Source organism: Patella vulgata, chromosome 1, assembly GCF_932274485.2.
Source record: "Patella vulgata chromosome 1, xgPatVulg1.2, whole genome shotgun sequence".
NCBI lineage: Eukaryota > Metazoa > Mollusca > Gastropoda > Patellidae > Patella > Patella vulgata.
The window spans coordinates 6,049,019-6,071,844 of record NC_065879.2 but is presented as its reverse complement, the minus strand read 5'-3'; the positions used below and the strand labels follow the sequence as shown (position 1 = coordinate 6,071,844).

The following is a 22,826-nucleotide window of genomic DNA, read 5'->3' as shown; positions in this document are numbered from 1 at the left end:
CCGCTTAGGGTAAGCAGAGATAAGCAATTTGATTGGTTGATGCTTTGGGACACGATAACTTTAGTTCTAATTAAGTGAGATTGATGAAACTTGGTGTATAGATTTATTATATGAATACCTTAACTAAGTTCGATAATGAACATTTTTTGCTGAGGGTAAGCAGAGTGATAAGCAATTTGATTGGTAGAAACTTTGGAACACAATAACTCTCCTTCTAATTGAGGTAGAATGTTCAAACTTGGCATAGGTGTCTATTAGGTGAATGTTTAAACTTGATGTATATGTAGATGTTCATTAGGTGAATGTCTTGACTGAGTTCAATAATTAACATTTCGAGCTGAAGCTAAGCAGAGCTAATCGATTTCATTTGTCCATGGTTTGGGACAAGATAATCTTGATTCTATCTGATAGAGAGTGATGAAACTTAGTGAAAAAAATAAATGTGCGATTAATTAATATGTGTCATCTATTTATTTTGCAATTTCGGCGGGGGACATCAGCCTCACTGTTGGCTTGTTTATTTTATTTGATTTTGATGAAACTGGTTACTTTTATATGTATAAGTTTGAATTGAGACTACTGATGGAATTGTTTATTATTCACCGTGTTACTGCCCTTGCCCTGTAAAATAGATCAGAAATATAGTGACTTTATTTCAATTTACGTTCCCATGTAATTCCATCTCAAGCCTTTTTCAAGAGAGAGAGAGAGAGAGAAATGGGGTTTAACGTCCACTTGACACAAACCAGGTCATTTCAGGACTAACATATGGTTCAATTTTATTTCAATAATTAGCTTGCGCGTAGGGTTCTTTAGCAGTGGGAGGAAACCGGAGGACTCAGAGAAAACCCACGAGGTTGGACAGGCGACCCTACTCCTTGTCACGTACAACCGAGGATTTGAAACCACGACAGTTGACTCAATGACAGCACGCACATGCTAACCATTCGGCCATCCAACCCCCCGCCTTTTTCAAATCTTGGTCCTAGGATTTATCCTGGTGTTGGCTGAAAAGGTTTTTCATATATTTCCATCCCGGGTTTCCCAGGGGGGGGGGGGGGGGATGGCCGAATGGTTAGCGTGTGCGCACTGTATCACAAGGCCTGTCATTGAGTCGACTGGCGTGATTTCGAATCCCCAGTTGTACCTGACAAGGAGTAGGGTCGTCTATCCAACCTCGTGGGTTTTCTCCAGGTCTTCCGGTTTCCTCCCACTGCTAAAGACCCCTATGCGCAAGCGAATTATTGAAATAAAATTAAAACATATGTTAGTCCTGAAATGACCTGGTTTGTGTCAAGTGGCCGTTAAACCCCATTTCTCTCTCTCTCTCTCTCTCTCTCTCTCTATCTGTTCTCTCTCTCTCTCTCTCTCTCTCTCTCTCTCTCTGTTCTCTCTCTCTCTCTCTCTCTCTCTCTGTTCTCTCTCTCTCTCTCTCTCTCTCTCTCTCTCTCTATCTGTTCTCTCTCTCTCTCTCTCTCTCTCTCTCATTGTCAGCAGTGCAGGCCTGGCAATGAACAGTGTCTAGTTGTTAGGATGATATAAAAAAAACCAATGTACACCTTGATATGCATATAAAAAGAACCCGACTGGCGTGGTTTCGAATCCCCGGTTGTACAAGACAAGGAGTAGGGTCGCCTGTCCAACTTCGTGGGTTTTCTCTGGGTCCTCCGGTTTCCTCCCACTGCTAAAGACCCCTATACGCGAATCGTGTACCATAATGCGTTTCAGCGCTATTTGTAATAAGGGATTCGAAAAACGAGGCTAGGCATATTCCACAAGTCATGTCAAACGGTGACGCTATATTCTTATCTGGAGAGCATGCCCAATAAATACTATCGGCGTAGACTGGAATAACCAGACGCTAGAGATTGAAATTCGATTGAGAATACTGGCGTATTTCGCCGAACCTAACTGATTAGAAATTACAGTAAAAATAGAAACGATTGAATGTAAATCAATTTATATACATTCATATTACATTATTGTATGCGTTGCGACCCATTTGTGTCAATTTCTAGGTCCCAAATATTAGCGACTTAGCTCCTTTAAATAAGGGGGGGTTGGATGGCTGAATGGTTAGCGTGCGCGTGCTGTATCATAAAGTCTGTCATTGAGTCAACTAGCGTGGTTTCGAATCCCCGGTTGTACGTGACAAGCAGTAGGGTCGTCTGTCCAACCTCATGGGTTTTCTCCGGGTCCTCCGGTTTCCTCCCACTACTAAAGACCCCTACGCGCAAGCGAATTATGTAAATAAAATTAAACCATATGTTAGTCCCGAAATGACCTAGTTTGTGTCGAGTGGACGTTAAACCCCATTTCTTTCTCTCTCTCCTTTAAATAAAATGAATGGAAATGTCACCTTATCTTAAAAATTAATAGAATCATTATTTAGTTTATGCTGAGCTATTTAATTGTTATCCTATTAATTTATTGTTTGATTACAATTTAAAAATAATTAATGACACAGTTTAGATTTCCATAAGCTTTGTGTACAAGGGAATTGGGTGGGGTAAAGAGGCAAATGCTTTTCCGTGGCAGGTGTGAAAAAGAGTTTAGGCGATTGAATGTAAATCAGTTTATATACATTCATATTATATTATTATATGTGTTGCGACACATTTGTGTCCATTTCTAGATGCCAAAAATTAAAAACTTAGCTCCTTTAACTCGAATTCAGAACAATTTCTAGTTAATTGTTGTTATTTGTTTATCTGCTAAAATGGTTTCTACTTGTTGTCTATATTTTACATCTTTGATCTGGTTAGTTAATTTGTTATTGTTTTATCTGCTAAATGGCTTCCAATGTGTTCATCTATATATTGCACCACATTTTTGTTAACTAATCATTATTTGCTTGATAACAATATCTGTATGTGTATTGAAACGTAGCATGTTAATAAAATTCAGAAGTAGTATAGCCATATACCATATAAGTTGGTTAATTTTTAGCTGCCTATAGTGTTTCGAATAAGTCTTTATAATGCAGAAATTTGCTATCCCAAAATTTTGAATTTCAATAAGGGTATTTTAACATGCACTAATGAACAAAGGCTTACCATTTTTTAAAATATTTGAACTAAAACTCTGCTCTGAAACGCAAGTCAATATATATATATATAGGAAGATAACTTTTAATTAAAATATTTCCTCACTGACACTCACTTCAAGTTTTAAAATATTATATTGAGTGCTTTCTCCTGTATCGCATTTACAAGCTTAAGCTATGTCTATATTTTAAAAAGATACTGATGGCAGCCATTCAAATCAACTTTTTGGACCACCATACCCCTTTTTTAATATCACTTTGTGGTACTCTCTCGGAAACCCTACATGTGTTTATGCATCCAGCTGCTTTGAGGAATATTTGTTGTTGGGTTTTCATTATATAAGTGATGGTGCTTATCGCTATTGCCTGACAGAATTAAACTTTTTCATTTTATCTAAATTTTATCTTTTTTTGCAATTTCCTTTTTAATTAGGAACTTAAAACACGAACATCTATCAAACCAACACCAGCAGTTAGAAAAGAGAGACAATTGTTTCTATTTTGCGACTGTGTCATAAATTTTCCTGTCCAAAAGAAAGAATTATCAATTCCCTTAAGATGTTAAATATGGACGTCCCGTTATACGAAGCATATTCGTTCTTATTAACCTTTTCCCAGTAGCCTGCAGACTTGATTTATAATGTCTGGATTTTTAAAACATCAACTAAAATAACACCAAGATTTAATGGGGATTTTTTTGTAATAAAATATCTTCTTTTAAATTTTCTCTCTAAACTAAAATGATTTAATGAGGGATCTTTTTACATGTATAATACTTGATGCTACATCTTATTTGACGGTTACCCATAGCTGAAGACATTTTGTTGTAGGCTACTATTTATCTGAAAAATTGTCATGAAAGTATAGTGTCGTAAGGTTGACTTGGGATTTGAGGCAACACGACAGCATTGTGCTATTTGACAGTATATAAAGCTTGTAAAAATCTTAATGGGATTTGATGGAACACAACAGCATTGTGCTATTTGACTGTATATAAAACTTGTAAAAATCTTAATGGGATTTGAAGCAACACAACAGCATTGTGCTATTTGACTGTATATAAAGCTTGTAAAAATCTTAATGGGATTTGATGGAACACGACGGCATTTTGCTATTTGACTGTATATAAAACTTGTAAAAATCTTTGGCTAAGTGGGTAAGACGCTGGCTCGCTAGCCTGGAGGTCTGGTGTTCGATTCCTGCATTGGCCGAGAAAGTTCATCCAGATTTTCCGACGTGGTTCCCCCTTGTCAGTGATGCAGGACGGAGGGCCTGACAAGGACAGCTGTCTAGTCGTTCAGATGGAACGAAAAACCGAGGTCCTGTGTACGCATTGGCGTGCACGTAAAAGATCCCTTAACAGTTGGAATTCGATATAAGAGTACGCCATAGTGCCGCTGTCTGGGCAAAATTTCCCTCATAGCACACTGTATGACATATGCCCGTCTTCATTAGCTCAGTTAGGAGCAGAACAGGATTTTGCTTCTGGACCATTGAGGATTATCTGTTCCAGTTTATAAAATCTTGTGGTAACGATACAGATCTGAGTTGTTTGGAGAATTTTTAAACCTCTGCTCAGTTATCCGTTGTGGTTTGAGGATAAACTGTAACAAATTTTGAAATATACATTTAGCTTTCTATCCAAACTTTGCCAGTTAGAACTTGAGTCCACAGTGTTTTTTGGGGGGTGGGTGGTCAAATTGCCTTTCTGAATTAACTGCCCTGAACTGCCTCCCCATCTATGTTTTTCGAAGCGTACAAAAGTTAATTTTCTGAAATTGTTTTATTACGAGTACTTCACAAACATTTGTGTCAGATAGTTTGGTTTTATTTTGCATTTCTTCATATTGTTGTGCCATGTGCATGATTTTATTGCATGTGATTTATGAGTCAAAATATGCTAAGAAGGTATTAACTGTAACAGAGCTGGCCAAAATAAAAAATATCAAATTTCCTTTTAAATTAGCGCCAGAATGTAGAATACATACATATCTTTCAGAATCTACATTCAGTTATATAACTTTCAGCTCACAGATTACAAAAATTTATATTTTTGTTCCCAAAAATCATCTGGCGTACGATAGATTTGACAGACGAATTTTCAGTGTAATATTGTAAATAATTCTACTTTTAACACTCTCTGATTGTTATTTCTTTATTTTCCAGTTAACCCTTTCAATGCTAGACGTAAATCCTCTGCCTGTGTGTGCTAGAAACTTTTTTGAGGAAAAAAGGGGGGTTGGAACTGAATGCCAAACAGTACTTATGGAAGCTTTTATGAAAAATCTTTTTGTTTGTTGGGATGGGCATGAGGTTGGACTAATAGGAAAAAATAGAATTTTGGAAATTTGCATAATAATGTAGTCACGTGACATCATGGCCGCCATTTTGGATTTCTCATTTCTCACTAAAGCTAACACGAAAACAAATTTTTCTCCATGAAATACTAAGGAGATATTGTTTTTTTCACTGGATTTTGATAAAGATATATAAAATGAACAAAAATATCAATAGCAGCCATGAGCAATGCCACCAAAAACATGTGCATCACGTCTCCCGCTGCCATGACCACGTGCAGATTGCAATACCTTGTTTTTACTTTCACTTTCACTTTCATCCCCAAGTCCCATATCAATATAGTCAGTCAATAGATCTACACGTTCGGGACTCAGGAATTGCCTACGTCTTTTAAGATCCAGTAGGCCAGCATTATTATCAACATTAGAATTATTAAGCAATAACTTCATTGATAAACGAAATTAAACTTATCAATTCCATTCAAATTCTACAGGGAACACACGCAATGCAAAACAGCCAACGTCCGCAAGAAACCTCGGTCAAACACTGCATACAGATTTGAAAAATCGGTCAGATTCTCCGTACGGATTTCTAGAATCGGTCAGCGAAAAGTTTTAGTAAACTTACTTTCGCTAATCTTCGCGTATTTTACCGTAATTTGAATGGAAATTATATACTTCTTTATTTAAAACCACAACAATGCATTCCCAAATCTTGCACATTCCGAAAATATTTCCGTGTTTATGAAACCGTGTGTTACATCTTGCGTACGTTTGACTTTCTGACCGACACTATTAAAATCGAGTTTGATCTGCCATTACTGTGTGAATTCGTGTACAAAAAGCGATGACGTACTCATTTTCTGTGTGGCATAACGTTATAGCATGTGGATGTCAACCGATAAATAACAAATTCCGACGTTTGATTTGTGACCGACTTTGTTGTGAATAATATTAAAACGTAATTCTTTCGCAAAAAATAGCATGAAGTTGACTAAATAAATTGTGCGTCACACAAATATATTTATATTTTCATTTTGTTGTAAATTGTAGTTGATTCATTCGTTATTCATTTAATTTTGCCCGACTCTTTCACAGCGTTTGGTTTGACTGACAGCCTAACGTTCGCAAGCGGTAATTTAAATATAAATTTTAACATGATAAAATTGTTCCACTATGTATGTATTTGTGTACATCGTATATAGTCATTATCCAGTCTTTTGATATGGCAATAAAGCATGTACTTGGTCATTTCTAATGTAGGGTCAGTGATGTTACAAATTTAGGCGTTGGATTAGTGTACTTTATAAAATAAATTACAAAATTACAAAAAAAGTAGTTGATAAATCACAACGAAATTGTGTATTTATTTCTTTGTGAATCAAGCTAAACACCAAAAGAAAAAATAATGAGTTCTTATCAAAAAAGAAAAAACTAATGATGATGACCTCTGTGAAATATTCGCTTAGCATATTTTATCTCATATAACAAATGTTAGAACAAAGCTTTCTGTACGTAATGTGTCTGTTTTTTCATGTGTGTTTTCTTGTAATAAATCATAAGGTAGTTTGGTATTTCTGAAAAAATATTATCGCAATTTTTTTAAGGAAAAATTCCTCTGTTGTATAATTAATTAGTATAGATAATTATTCACATTCTTATGCGAAAAAAACTATTTTAAAAATATCTGATTGAATCCTTTTTTTTTTATAGAATCTTTATTCATTGTGAATGATTTCTAAACACTCTTTATTCATGACACAAATAGACTGTTTATTCGAGCGATAGAGTTCCGATTTTTCACCATCATTGATCAGAAAAGGTCGTGAGTTATTGACAAACGGGTTGACTGGAGAGTTTAGCGTTTTTGTCTTGGAAGAGCTCATTACATAAACTCGGCACGTTTAGAGTGGTTCAAGTCAACAACAAGTCCAATTATGATTTCTAATCTTGGCGAGTTCAATCCGAGCTTATGATCCTAACTTATCAAACTGGGCAATATGAAAGCACAGCAGGGGTCTATGGTGTCTTAACATAGTCGAATTGCCGAGATAGTTTAAATGATTTCTGATTATTTGTTAGTTATTAATTGATTTATTTCATGCTTTTGCATCCTGTATAACAATTTGAAGACCATTTTTGGGTTTAATTGTATCTCGGTCATAAAATGAATTGAGGATTCACAGACAGTTGTATATTCTATGTGGCAATTTCGAAGACACTTTTTTTTTTTCTTTTTGTCATTAAATTAGTTGATGATTTACTGTATTTAAAGAGGGAGAGAGAGAGAACGAGAGAGAGAACGAGAGAGAGAGAGAGAGAGAGAAATGGGGTTTAACGTCCTCTCGACACAAACTAGGTCATTTCGGGACTAACATATGGTTTAATTTTATTTCTATAATTCGCTTGCGCGTAGGGGTCTTTAGCAGTGGGAGAAAACCCACAAGGTTGGACAGGCGACATTACTCCTTCTCACGTACAACCGGGGAATTGAAACCACACCAGTTGACTCATTGACAGACTTTATGATACAGCGCGCGCACGCTAACCATTCAGCCATCAACTCCCCCCCCCCCCCCCTGAATTTAGAGACATATTATGTAAGATTTAGACAAATAACAGGCCGTTTTTGTTATAATAGTTATAAGATAGATAATGCAAAATTAATAAATTGAAATTTCATTTAAATTACTTTATTCTGAGCCAAGTTTTCACTGTTTGTAGTTTGGATGAAATGTGTGCATTGAGTGTTTATCGTAAATACAGTACTGGTATATTCTAGACTTAGACTCGATCCTCCATTTTTAAATTAAATCATTTAAATCACCAAACCGTTCTAATCTAGTTAAAATCTCAAACATCCGATGGCAACAGAAGTTGATTATGGTCTGGATAAGTTAATTAATGTCTTATTAATAGCTTATATAACATTTAAGACCTAAAGAAAGAATTACAATAGGCTGATTTAGCTCTTGAATAATAGTATCTTTAAAAGTTATATTTGAAGACATTTTTTTTGTTTGTGTCTCAGTCATAAATTGATGATTTACTGAAGTTAAAGTTGTATTCCTTTGAACTGAAATGGGGTTCAACATTCTGCTTTTATTCACCAAAGCGTGCGCGCGCTGTATCATAAAGTCTGTCATTGAGTCGGCTGGCGTGGTTTCGAATCCCCGGTTGTACGTGGCAAGGAGTAGGGTCGCCTGTCCAACCTCATGGGTTTTCTCCGGGTCCTCCGGTTTCCTCCTACTGCTAAAGACCCCTACGCGCAAGCGAATTATGTAAATAAAATTAAAACCATATGTTAGTCCCGAAATGACCTAGTTTGTGTCGAGAGAACGTTAAACCCCATCTCTCTCTCTCTCTCTCTCTCTCTCTCTATCTCTCTCTCTCTCTCTCTTTATTCACCAACTGGTCTAATTTAGATCGGCATACGCCATGCAGTGTGCTATGATGATTTTCCAATTTTGGATGGTTAGCAGTGTTGCCAATGGTATACACAGAACCTTGCTTTTTCATCCCATTTGAATGACTACATGCTCTCCCTTACAGACCCTAAATCCTGCACCACTGACATTGGAACCCCTAAATCATCAGGGATATTTCTTCATTCCCTGGCTTGTATGTGACAACCTGGAGGGTTTTTCCCAGAACCCCCCTACTTTCCAATTCCTAAAGATACCTGTGCACGTGGGAATTATGGAAATAGAAATGACAACATGTTAGTCGTGAATTGAACCAGTTTGTGTTGAATGGATGTTAAAATTACCCATTTATTGGATAAAATCTGGAAGTATGGATGTGATATGTTATTTACTTATGACATGTTAACTTGTTCTTCGGAGTGGGGGGGGGCGGCGGGAGGTAGTTTAGATGTAAGGACACTGGATTCTTGACTAGAATGTCCTAGGTTTGAATCCTAGTTTTCGTTTGTCAAAGGTCACACCCGTGGGGCTAACATGTTTAATGTTGCCTAGTCATTTGGATGGAAAAATAAAACTCAACTGTGTACAACTCGGCATGCATGTAAAAGAACCCTTGACAGTTGGAATTCAATGATGAGTAGGTGCTGCCCTGGCAAAACTCTCCCAAGCTTTCATTTAATTCTGTATTTTTACATAAACCAAAATTCAATACTACATTGTTACCGCATACCGACAGCTGTATAGTCCTTTTGATGATACGAAAAACTGAGGTCCCGTGTATACATTGGAATGCACGTAAAAGATCCCTTGGCAGTTGGAATTTGATATATGTATATATTCTTAAAAAACAAATCATAGCTTAAGAGAGTCAACTCTTTCCAAGACCTAGATGCATGCCAGACATATTTACGATAGCTATTTTGTAAAAGCCTTCTGAATATTCAAAGTTTATAGAAAATAAACCTTTGGCAAGATAATAACATTCAAAGAAGACATATAAAAACCATTTTGTGAATGTCTGTATTTTCCTGATTTTGAACGCACAAATTACCCAAATTCGTTTCAGAGCATGGGTTCTTTTCTTTTGGGTCAATTTGCCACTCATTACTGATAATAATTGAAATTGACAGATTGTAAATTTTAGCCTGTCAGTCAATTATATATATTTGAGAAAATAAGCCATTATAGCAAATTACACAGTCGAACTCCATAAATATTATTAAAATGGAAATTTTTCTCTGTGAAAGCATCGGGGGGTTGGATGGCCGAATGGTTAGCATACGCTTGCTGTATCATAAGTTTTGTTATTGAGTCAACTAACGTGGTTTCGATTCCCCGGTTGTATGGAAGGCGTGAACATAAAGCAAGAAAATGTCCTAGAAAATTATAAACTTGAAAACCCGTTCTCACAGCTTTCCTGGTTAGATTGCAGAACCTTGTTTTGAACATGCTAAAAACAAACACCGTGAATCGGCGATCTTTTGCGACCATGGAGACTCCAGCACAATATGAGGTGTTTCCACTATGATTTTACCATGCTTATGGCGATCATTTTCCGTCGCCATAGCAGCGCAGTAAGGACACCACCCCGGTTTGAGGGGGATATTAAAGATGAGAGTAGTCTGACTCATCACTGGTTTCTCTCGGAATACATTACCTGGTGTATCGCATCGTCATTAGGCCTGTTGAGGCAGAAAAATAAAGCATTAAACCCCATTTCATTTTTTATGAAAACAATTAATGGTCATGCCAGTGGGATAAACTTCGAATTATTTCTATTTGCTGTGTATTGTTAAAAATAAAATGGTTGTACCTTTGACATTTATTGAAATAAAACGTGGAATTTTGTGATTTCTTATAAAAAATATGGCATAAATAAAATAGAATGTGTACAGGTGCTCGACAGAATAACGATTATAGTGTTATTTACAGGTTTATATCTTCTAATGCGAAGATAAGTATTTATGTCTTAACAAGAAAGGTGTGTAGATATCTTATTACTGATGTTTGTTTTACATACAAATAGATGCTCATTGCTGCCGATATTCCTAGACTTGTGTTCAACTCATTGTGGTGGGGTTCAATTGATGCTTTTTTTTAATACTCTAAAACTGTTGAAGACTTTTGGAAGTAAGGGAATGGAGTTGGAGCGTGATTTTTATTAAGTAGCAACGAACAGTAAGAGGTATAAAGAACATGTGTGAATGTCAGAGGCAAATTCACGAAGAGGTAAATCCTATAGTCTCTGATAGGCATTACATTATTGTGAAAGTTGAATCTATAAAAGGGATGATGTCGGTCCAAATATTAGCACTGTATTGCGGCCAAAAATCGTATTGCAATATATTGCAATACTTGACAAAAAGTATTGCGATATATTACAGTATTGCAATACTTCGATAAAGTCAGGGTTTATAGTTTTATTGTGTTTACAACTTTGGTCTTGGACACTTATTTTTTTTACTGAAAAGTCTATAATATGACTGAATGATGTGAATACACATTACGTTTTGTATGATTTTACAACTTTAGTCTTTTCTTTCCAGACTTATTGTTTCCTGAAAATCCTAAATAATATGACTGATTATGAAGTCTTTATAAAGACTAACATTTAAATATAAAATAAAAGTAGAAACATATCGATACGGCATCCTATTGGTCTAGTTTTTATAGTTCAAAATTTCGTTTTACTTGTCTTTACTACACTAGGATCTGGAAGAATTGTTATCATTGACGTGTTCTGAAAAGTGTGAAGAATTAGCCAATGAAATGGTCTGTTACAGCGAGCTTTAGGCGTGTTATGCACAGAACTGTGGGTAGTCCACTACTAACATCAATGCTAATTGGTTAAATGTCTGATGTCATAGGGTCAAAAGCCGCTTGTATGACCTCTGACACAACCTATCGCTACAACCGGTCAGATCTTCATGTAGTAGAGGCCATGGAAAGTATATAAAAAAGGAAACGAAATATAGATCTGTATCTTAATTAGATTGCCTATTGGTCTGATGCCCTGGTTGTACGTGACAAGGAGTAGGGTCGCCTTTCCAACCTCGTGGGTTTTCTCTGTGTCCTCCGGTTTTCTCCCACTGCTAAAGACCCCTATACACAAGCAAAAATTGAACCATGTGTTAGTTCCGAAATTACCTAGTTTGTGTCGAGTGGACGTTTAACCCCATTTCTCTCTCTATCTTTCATTAGCTCTGTTGGTGTGGAAAATTAGTAGTCTAAAACCTTATTTCATTTGATTTCATGGATGTTGCCATACTATATATATAAAATGGATATCGACTTACTGGAATTAAAATACAATCAAAAGGAACAAATTGTCTTTATGTTTTCATCTTGTTTTCATCTTGTTCACAGAATAGGATTCGCTTAAATTGACCGTTATTGAATTTTTCACCTGAAAATCGCTCCTGGTTATAACATTTGTAATTCCCCTGATAAAAATCTTAGATTTATTGAAATTCTAGAGAAATCTAAGAGAGTCATTATATACATTGAGTTGTGTCTAATTCTCTGACAGATCTAGATTAAACTAATTCTGGTAGCTTTGAAAGTGTGGTGATAAATAAATAACACTGAACTACGACTGGTTAAAGCAGAATTCCCAGATTTATACAATCTGATTATAACACAGATCCTATTTCGTTTTTTCTAGTTCAAAATTTCATTTTCCTTGTCTGTACTACACTAGGATCTGGAAGAGTTGTTACATATAATCCACCTTCTGGATGATGTAAGGGATTAGCCAATGAAACTATCTGTTACGCAATGCACGGAACTGTGGGTAAACCACTAGAAACGTCAACGCTGATTGATTAATGAATATCTGACGTCATAGGATCAAAAGCCGCTCGTACGACCCCTGACACAACCTTCCAGTACAACTGGTCAGATCTTCATGTAGTGTAGGCCATCAAAAGTATAAAAAAAATGAAATGAAATATAAATCTGTATTTTAATCAGATTGAGATTTATTTTAGTAATTAAAACTCATTGCTTCAAGGGGAGAAAAAAATCTTTCAAACTTTAATCCTGAAGCTCTGTGGACCTTTTTCTATGGAGGAATACAAAGTATGATTTTTCACAATATATCACCAAATATCTAGATAATCATGCCTTGTCAGAGTTATAGTGCCAAAACTTTGTTGCAATTATAAGGTGGAGTTGGAGGGGTCGATTGGACTGAAATGTACGCTTAAGATCATACAGTTTGTGATTGAATTAAGTGGCATGGTTTTGTTCCCTGGCTCGCTCTCCTGTAGGTCGCATGTTCAATCCTTGCATTGGCCGAGAAAGTTTGTCAGGATTTTCCGGCATTGTTTCCCCTTGTTAGTGGTGCAGCATGGATGGAGGGGAGTCCAGACAAGGACAGCTGTCTAGTCATTTGGATCGTACAAAAAACCATGCAACTTGACTTAATGACAGACCTTATGAATTAAACCATTCAACCACCCAATGCCCCGCTTGTACTTAGAAAAAAATATAATTGATACATTAAAAACTGCATGAAGTAATTAAAACCATTTGGGTTCATGTTATTTGAATTCAGACATTTGTTGTTACAGCATTTCAAACACAAAAATCTTTATAGAGAATGAGAGAGATCAATTTTGTCATTGATGATGAGGAAAAAGAAGTAGATTCAGTGATAATTAAAGGTCTCGACATTAAATAACGATAAATTAGACAGTGTGTTTGAAGTTATTGATAGTTATGTCCGTATAAAAGATAACGGAATTAGGGATTAAAGGGAACAGCAGTGGGTCTCATCTAAAGGTCAATTTTATCCAGATACTTCTTCAAAATTGGTTAATAAGGGTTGTTAATTAAAGATTGACTACATTAAAAGATCTCATTAATAAGGGATATTAAATCTAATTTCTTCCTCTCTTCCTTTTTATTTACATGAAAGAAATATTGATTATTTCTATGGAAGACCAAATGGGACAATATTCATAATTCTTGTTTCTACATTCCAGTTTGAACATTTTAGACATGAACGCAACATTCTAAACTAATGATTCTTGTTTCTACATTCTTATGTCAACATTTCATGCACAAAATCAACTTTTTAAACAAAAAATTGACTTTATGTTTCATTTTCGGCGTTTTATCGGTAACTTTTATATATCATTAAATATTAAAATTAAAAAATAATTTCTTAATTTTACACGACAAACTGGAATGTAGAAACAAGAATCATAAATATTGTCCCATTTGGTCTTCTATATATTTCATGAGATATTTAAAAGAAAATTTTGACATTTCCTGCAGATACAAGTATATATGGATTTATAGGTTAATTTCACCTGCAGAAATAGATTGTGTCTTTAATGTTATAAATATGGAGAGGGAGAAATGGGGTTTATAGTCCACTCGACGCAATCTAGGTCAATTCGGGACTAAGATATGGTTCATTTTTATTTCAATAATTCGCTTGTGCGTAGGGGTTTTTTAGCAGTGGGAGGAAACCCTTGTCAGTGGTGCAGAACAGAGGGCCTGACAAGGACAGCTGTCTAGTCCTTCAGATGAGATGGAAAACCGAGGTCCCGTGTACACATTGGCATGCATGTAAAAGATCCCTTGGCAGTTGGAATTCGATATATTAATAAGGCCGTAGCGCCGCTGCCCAGACAAAATTTCCCTCATAGCACACTGTATGGCGTATGCCCGTCTTCATTATGCCCAGTATAGGAGCAGAACAGTAGGACGTTAAACCCCATTTCATTTCATTTCAAGTTTGAAAAGGTAAGTCTTGAGGTTTGATTTAAATGAACGTAATGACACCTAATATTTTCGATTCATACGTGTGTGTCTCAAGCGTAAAGTGGTCTGTGGAATGCATGAAAGCTGGATGAAGAGTTTGAAGCCTATCTATGAAAGACCTATAGAAAGTTGAAGGCTTCCATTTATTTTTCTACATAGCCCACTTCGACGCGTACACACTTTTGCCAACAGTGTTGCAAGGCCTGGATGCCAGTCAAGAAGAGATTTTTTTCAACCACCCTTTGAATGTTTTGTAAATGTTTAATTGTGCAAAGACACCCTGAAGTGATCTTAATACCAAATACAAAAGGATAATTTGAGTAAATATTTTTGTATCGAATAGAATGGGGTGTAACATCGTACTATTCTCGACCAACTGTACTAATGAATGTGGTATTTTCCTGATGGAAATCTCATCTGTTTAATTTAACATAATCTTTTGAACAGATCTAAGTTCAACACATAGCTATAGTATATGGTGTAGTCATTTACTTTATAATATTTAAAAGACCTTATCACCTTAACCAGGAAAAGAAACGTAAGCTACTTTTAATTAAAAAAAAAAGATAAGCATCAATGTCTAGTGGTGTTACTTTAATAAGCTCATGTCATATATACTTCATTTGAATAGCAATCTGATTACAACACAGATCCTATTTCAATTCGTTATTTTATAGTTCAAAATTTTGTTTTACTTGTCTTTACTACACTAGGATCTTGGAGAGTTGTTATATAACCCATGTTCTGGATAATGTTAGGGATTAGCCAATGAAACGATCTGTTACGGCAAATTTCTCTCCCTCAATTATATGTGTTTTAGACAGATATTACATGTTGAGTCCTTCTGGGTATGGTAGGGGGTTGGATGGCTGAATGGTTAGTGCACGCACTGTATCATAAGGTCTGTCATTGAGTCAGCTGGCAAGGATTTTCTCCGGGTCCCCCGGTTTCCTCCCACTGCTAAAGACCCCTACAGGCAAGCGGATTATTGAAATAAAATTGAACCATATGTTAGTACCAGAATGACCTAGTTTGTCGAGTGGACGTTAAACCCCATTTATCTTTCTCTCCCTTCTGGGTATTGGTAAGATGTCTTGAAATCAGACTATTGAATAATAATTGACAATTTGACAGATATTTTTTGTGTTTTGGCATATTTCTTATTTTGTCATAATAATTCTTGATTAATGCACCACTGGAGAATATTATGCTTTCTTGCAAAGTAGATGACAGCTGTTATTGTGTGAGTGTTGTTGAAACTAGTTAATGCGTAATGGGGGATGAATTCTGCAATATAGTCGCAGGAATCGATGTAATACATGACCAGTTATGTGTTAAAATTAATTTTATTGAATCTCTTCACATTGTTACATATTGTAATGGAAGTGATTTAATAATTCAATCTTGACAACTGGTAATAGACAGTGGTCCAAGCGAAGACATGGTTTCTTGTGTCATTCTCTTGGTTTGCAGAATTTTTTCATGTTTTTGTTACCAGTGAAACAAGCATGGTCTATAGATTCTGTCTCGCTTCATCTCTGATATTTTTGTTTTCAGCTATTTTTGATATGCTTTGAGACATTTGATTGAAATTTGCTGAACTGCTAAATCTACACTAAAGACTTTCCTGTTTCGACAGTTTTGCCATTGCTTAAAGCATTTTGAGCATGTGTCAACATGGAGAAGACGCTATATAAAACCTCATTATTATTATTATTATTATTAAATGAATAAATGGGTATTTGAAATGTTAAAAGTTATTGAAATATTTTGTTTTATATTTTCAGCATGGACGGTGCCGATCTTTGTTTTGAGATAGTAAAAAGAGCTGTAGATGGTTTTGTTTATAGTGAAGCTGTAGCCAGGTAAATCAAATAAACATTTTATTGTTGCGTAACTACATAGGCAATAGGTTGGAGTATAACACAGCAAATTGTCATTGTCCATCTTAATAGCCAGGGAGGGGGTGGGGCGTGGATGACCAGTTGTACGTTTTCTCCATGTCCTCCGGTTTCATTCCACTGGTAAAGGCCCCTATGGCATTCGAATTATTGAAATAAAATTGAACCATATGTTAGTCCTGAAATGATCTAGTTTGTGTTGAGTGGACGTTAAACCCCATTTCTCTCTCTATATAAGCCGGGTTGTTGCAGATAGGTAGGAATCCCTTCCGTTTTGGTTTAAGACGGGGTCCCTCCATTGATCGGGAAAATATACCAAAACAACTGCCAAGAAAATATATTGCCAAACTTGTGGTTGATATGTAACGATTTCTTTTACCAGTATTTGATTTATTGTGAGCTTTCTAACCACTTCCTTAGCACGTGCGCACTGTATCATAAGGCCTGTCATTGAGTCAACTGTCGTTAGCTTGAAGTGCTAACATTTTTAAAAAATCAGACAAAACCTTTGAGGATTAATTAAAGAGCATAAAGCTTATTTTTATTCAGGCCTTGAGTTATAAATTGCGTTGTATTGCTCGCAGGGATCAAGTCTAAATATTAAATTGGATATTTATATGGCCAGTTTAATCCTATTAAATCAATGTAAGCCTTTATCTCTTGGTTAGATTTTTAATGAAATCTAAGACTGTGAATATATGTCTCAGTCACCCAGAACCTCCTAGTCTTCAGCGTACGGAGGGTCTTGGAAAAAGCTGTCAATATTTCACAAAACGTTCCATTGTCCATGTGTAACCAACCAGGATTTTGTTTTTTTATGTGGTTGATTATCCAGTATCTTTGGCCAAACCAAGTAAGAGTTGCTCCCCTTCCCGCAATAAATCCCCTAATTTGTGCATTATTATAAACAAACATGAATCGTGACGACGAATTAGGATTAATTAATATAACATATATACAATAAAAAAAAAATTAAAAGTGTTGGATATTGAATTGGCAATACAATCAAATGGATTTTCTGAAATGCATAAATTAATTTCATGGGTGTCGATACTTTGTTTTAGGACTTGTTACCTCCCTTAGACTTTGTTTGTGTTAATGTAAAAGACCAGATAATCTAGCCAATGATCAATGCATCCAGACTAATATTCGTCCGTCCGTCCGCCCACAATTTGTTTGTGGACACTCTAGAGGTCACAATTCTTATCCGATTTTGACGAAACTTGAAATATAGGTTTATCTCCAAAAGATCTCGGCTGCTTTCGATATTGGCATGTATCGGATCGAAACTTCATGGATTATGGCCCCTGTTTGTACGAAAAATCACGTTTTTTGGCTTGTGGACCCTATAGAGGTCACAATTTTTATCCGATTTTGTTGAAACTTGAAATGTAAGTTTATAACCCAAAGAACTCGGTTCCTGTCGATATTCGTGCATATCGTACCGTAACTTCCTGAATTATGTCCCCTGATTGTACGAAAAATCGCGTTTTTAGCTTGTGGACCCTACAGAGGTCATAATTTTTATCCGATTTAAAAAAACGTATTATTATATCACCGTTACACCCTAAGGACAGCTGAGGTCGAATTTCGTGACAATCGGCTCAAAATTGCCAGACAAAATGACCGCCGTTCGTTCTAAAATAACGTAAAAATATGGTATATCAAGGTTGTGGAACCTATAGAGGTCACAATTTTTATCCGATTTTGTTGAAACTTGAAATGTAAGTTTATAACCCAATGATCTCGGTTCCTTTCGATATATTCGTGCATATCGGACCGTAACTTCCTAAATTATGTCCCCTGATTTTACGAAAAATCGCGTTTTTAGCTTGTGGACCCTATAGAGGTCATAATTTTTATCCGATTTAAAAAAACATATTATTATATCACCGTTACACCCTAAGGCTGGCTGAGTTTGAATTTCGTGAAAATCAGCCCAAAATTGACAAACAAAATGGCTGCCGTTCGTTCTCAAAAGCGTAAAAATATGGTATATCAAGGTCATGGATCCTATAGACGTCACAATTTTTATCCGATTTTGTTGAAACTTGAAATGTAAGTTTATAACCCAAAGATCTCGGTTCCTTTCGATATTCGCGCATATCGGACCATAAATTCCTGAATTATGGCCCCTGATTGTACGAGGTCATAATTTTTATCCGATTTAAAAAACTGTATTATTATATCACTGTTGCACCCTAAGTATTCGCGCATATTGAATTGTAATTTCCTGTATTATGACCCTTGATAGTAGGAAAAATCACTTTCTTGTTAGCTTGTTCTCTATCCATCTCTAGAAAATGTGGGCATATCCTGCCTGGCAGCCGCTGGTACTGGATGATAGAGACTAATAAATATTAGTTTCTAAAATTGACTATTAACATACATCAATGCGCAGGGATCATGGTGTCTAAGTGGGTAAGACGCTAGCTTGCTAGTCTGGAGGTCAGATGTTTCATCCCTGCTTTGGCCGAGAAAGTTCATCCAGATTTTCTGGTTTGGTTCTCCCTTGTGAGTGATGCAGGATGGAGGGCCTGACAAGGACAGCCGTCTAGTCATTCCGATTGGATAAAAAAAACGAGGTCCTGTGTACACATTGGCATTCACGTAAAAGATTCCTTGACAGTTGGAATTCGATATAAGAGTAGGCTGTAGTGCCGTTGTCCGGGCAAAATTTACCTCATAGCACACTGTATGGTGTATGCCCATCTTCATTAGCCTAGTTCGGAGCAGAACAGTAGGACGTTACACCACATTTCATTTCATGTCATTTACATCAATGCACCCCCTTATCATCATTCAAGTAACTTTTGAAAACTCATTTGTTTCAAACAAGTTATAACTGAGAACTAAAGGCTCTTTATGTTTTGTCAAGAGCCATGAGCTGTAACTAGCTCAGAGCAACGAGGAGGGTGGGAAGTGTTCTCAGGGGTGCTGTAAAATTGACGGACAATGTATATTTATGGTCGACAATAACGGGGGGGAGGGGGGGCAAAACTCTTTGCAGATGGGGGGTGGGTGAAGCCCCCCCCCCCCGCGCCACCCTAGTTAACGTGCCTGTGTCAAGAGCTACAAGCACTATTTTTGTGCAGTTTTATTGCTACAGAAATATACATTTATTATTATTATTTATTTCTTGTTTCTTTTCAGTCATTATATTCGCCAAATCCTTGAGGCCTTACACTACTGTCATGCAAACAATATCGTTCATCGTGACCTTAAACCTCATTGTGTTCTTCTTGCTTCCAAAGAAAACTCGGCCCCAGTTAAACTGGGCGGGTTTGGTGTTGCCATGCAACTTCCAGAAGATGGTAAAATCTCCGGAGGTAGTTGTATTTTTTTTAAAGTATTATGTTTAGCGAAAATAAATCTAATTGCACAAAAAAAAAAATCTGATTTTTATTGCATTTATATATTTCCTTAATTTTATGCACTTCTTAGCTCCATCCTATGCATTGATTTACTAAATTTGTGTATGATCTTGCTTAATTTCGGTGTTGTCGATTTTCAGAAAATTTGTGGAGATCGGGTTCAATGGGAAGAAATTTGAACATTAAGGGAAGGGTTTATATAGAATCTGCCCCAAAAAGCATGAGTTGTGCGTCAAACATTCCCTTGCATCCAATGAGAATTAAACTCAAACTGAACCCATTCTCCTGTAGTTGCGACCCTACACTGCATCACTGAGTTATCGCCTAACCCCTACCTCTAACACTAACCCTTGGGGTAGTGGAATTTTGGATCTCGCCAACCGTCGTTCAATATGTGTATTATTTTTTAATGGAGCCACGGTGGCTAAGTGGGTAAGACACTGGCTCGCTAGTCTGGAGGTGACATGTTCGATCCTTGCATTGGCCAAGAAAGTTCATCAGTTATTTCCCTGCGTGGTTTACCCTTGCCATTGTTGCAAGACAGAAGGCCTGACAAGGACACCTGTCTAGTCATTTGGATGGGACGAAAACCGAGGACCTGTGTATACATTGGCGTGCACTTAAAAGATCCCTTGACAGTTGGAATTCGATATAAGCAGAGTAGGCGATAGTGCCGCTGCCCGGGCAAAATTTCCCTCATAGTACACTGTATGGCGTATGCCCGTCTTCATTAGCCCGGTCAGGAGCATAAGATGTTAAACCCCATTTCATTTCATTTTATTATTTTGATGAATGGGAATTCCTGATCTCCTCAACTGTTCTGAAAATTTACTTTCCCTCTCAGTCAATACATTATGTTGCTCAATCTGTGTATTTTTTTGATAGATGTGTCCATTTTGTGCTTAGTCTGCATTTTTGATGTGTACTTGAAATTTTTTTGTGTTATTTTTTTTTCTAATTAGACGAACATTATCATTATTATTGTAAGTAGCCAAACTGCATGGTGAAATATTGGTATAGAATTGGTTATAATATATATTAGAGAACCTCGGGTTTTTTTTTATAGATGCTCTGACTTTTATTTATTTATTTATTGAATATGCAGTAATAATTAGAAAAGTTTAGGGTATTTTGTTAGTAGTACACAGCTTACATTATAACCATATTTATTGATGAATTTATTTATTTATTTATTTATTTATTCATTATGTAAAATGCTTGATATTGCATGTGCATGTTTATGTATATATTTGGGTTATTGGTGTATGTTTACAGACACTCTGCCATCTCAAGATTTTGAACCTATGTATTATGTTAAAGAAGAAATGATTGGTAAGATCTGCTCTGTGTGTGTGTGTTCTCACAACACCACATGAATTATCTCCCTTTACGCATCATCTTCTGTTTTAACTTGTTTAATGTCATTGGATGTTCCAGTGATCTTATTTTAAAATGAAAATTGACGACCTTCTGAATTGAAAGTGGATGATGAATCAACTGGTTTACACTGTCTTTGATCGTTGAACTACCAGTGTTAAAATTATTATTATTGGAAACGTCTTCTTGAGTATACATATTTAGATAATATTTTGGGGTTTAGAAAAAAAGAACTCGATACATAGTTAAAAATATACTAGTTCTTTATATTGACATATCTGGATTTTCCCAGTTACATTAAAACAAGTAAAACCAAAGGTGAATAATTATGTTATTGGAACTGTTTATTATTAACCTGTTAACCATATTATTTCAACTATATGGCTAATCTTTGTATCAATCTTTGTATCAACTATATGGCTAATCTTTGTATTAACTATATGGCTAATCTTTGTATCAACTTTATGGCTAATCTTTGTATCAACTATATGGCTAATCTTTGTACTAACATACATTGAGTTCTGACTAATTTTATATAATATTTCCAATGTATGGAAAACTTATGAATATTTTGATTGAAGTCTCTGAGATCTAATTTCGCCAAAGGAGTACCATGAATAGATAGGAAGTTAGGTTAGGTCAGTTAAACACAAGTGTCATAAAGATGTTGTTAGGCCTTGCTGTAGTGCAAATAAGAACAACATTATAACAACATAAAAGTTCAAAAGAAACAGGGTTGAGGGAGATGGCCTAGTGTTCTAGAATGTCACTCTTTGATCTTTAGCTGGCTGGTCACCTCTGACTTGCGGTCATGTGGCTTGGAGATAGGGTCACCTTCTCACCGATATCCCCTTTGGATGAAGCGGAAGTTAAAACTGAAGAACGACAGAAGAAAACAAAACGGAAAATATGATGTACTTTTAATTAGAATGTCCTTTGGAGAAAATTATTATTATATACATCTAAATCACACTTTCATCTATTGTGTAAACCCTAATGTATCTTTAATATAATCCCTGCTTTTGCGTTTTTTGATGTTAAAATCCAAGCCAGATTCAGATTTTGTAGACATTTAAACCACTGGCTGTCCCTGGTTTACAATGCAGTAATTTGTTTACTGGTACTACAAATATATATAACTGATCCCCTTTTAAATAGATCATTTATAGTACTTATACTTTAATAGTTTTATCATAATTTAATGTTTTCTGTGTCTAAAAATTGGGCGTTTTTATTGGTATGACTTTCATGATTTGAATTAACAATACATGGTTCGAATTGACATTTCATGATTTGATGTAACATTTTCATGATTTGAATCAGCAATATATGGTTTGAATTAACAATATTTGATTTGAATTAATACTATATGGTTTGAATTAACAGTATATGGTTTGAATTAATATTATATGGTTTGAATTAATAATAATAATAATCTATTTATAAAGCGCTGGATATCTAACCAAATGGTTTGAATTAATACTTACTATAGGGTTTGAATTAACACTATATGGTTTGAATTAACAATATATGGTTTGAATTAAAAATATATGGTTTGAATTAATATATCTTGACTAATTCCTGAGTTAACATATCAGGACTTGAATTAACATTTCGTGTCTTGAATTGAC

At 35.7% G+C, this 22,826-nt stretch overlaps 1 protein-coding gene across 9 annotated transcripts in view; it reads left to right on the top strand.

Annotated features, from left to right (window-relative positions):
* The window catches only part of LOC126814921 (peripheral plasma membrane protein CASK), a 416,793-nt gene that overhangs the window by 166,215 nt on the left and 227,752 nt on the right, over window positions 1-22,826 (top strand). For 4 of the 9 annotated variants that reach the window (XM_050540452.2, XM_050540435.2, XM_050540444.2 and 1 more), the window contains exons 5-6: window positions 16,331-16,408; window positions 19,598-19,773. In XM_050540452.2, the coding sequence (XP_050396409.1) occupies window positions 16,331-16,408; window positions 19,598-19,773 (254 nt within the window). Of the gene's footprint in view, window positions 1-16,330; window positions 16,409-19,597; window positions 19,777-20,780; window positions 20,802-21,093; window positions 21,151-22,826 lie in introns of all 9 variants that reach the window. The other 5 variants (XM_050540408.2, XM_056101866.1, XM_050540390.2 and 2 more) reach the window with 4 other exon arrangements.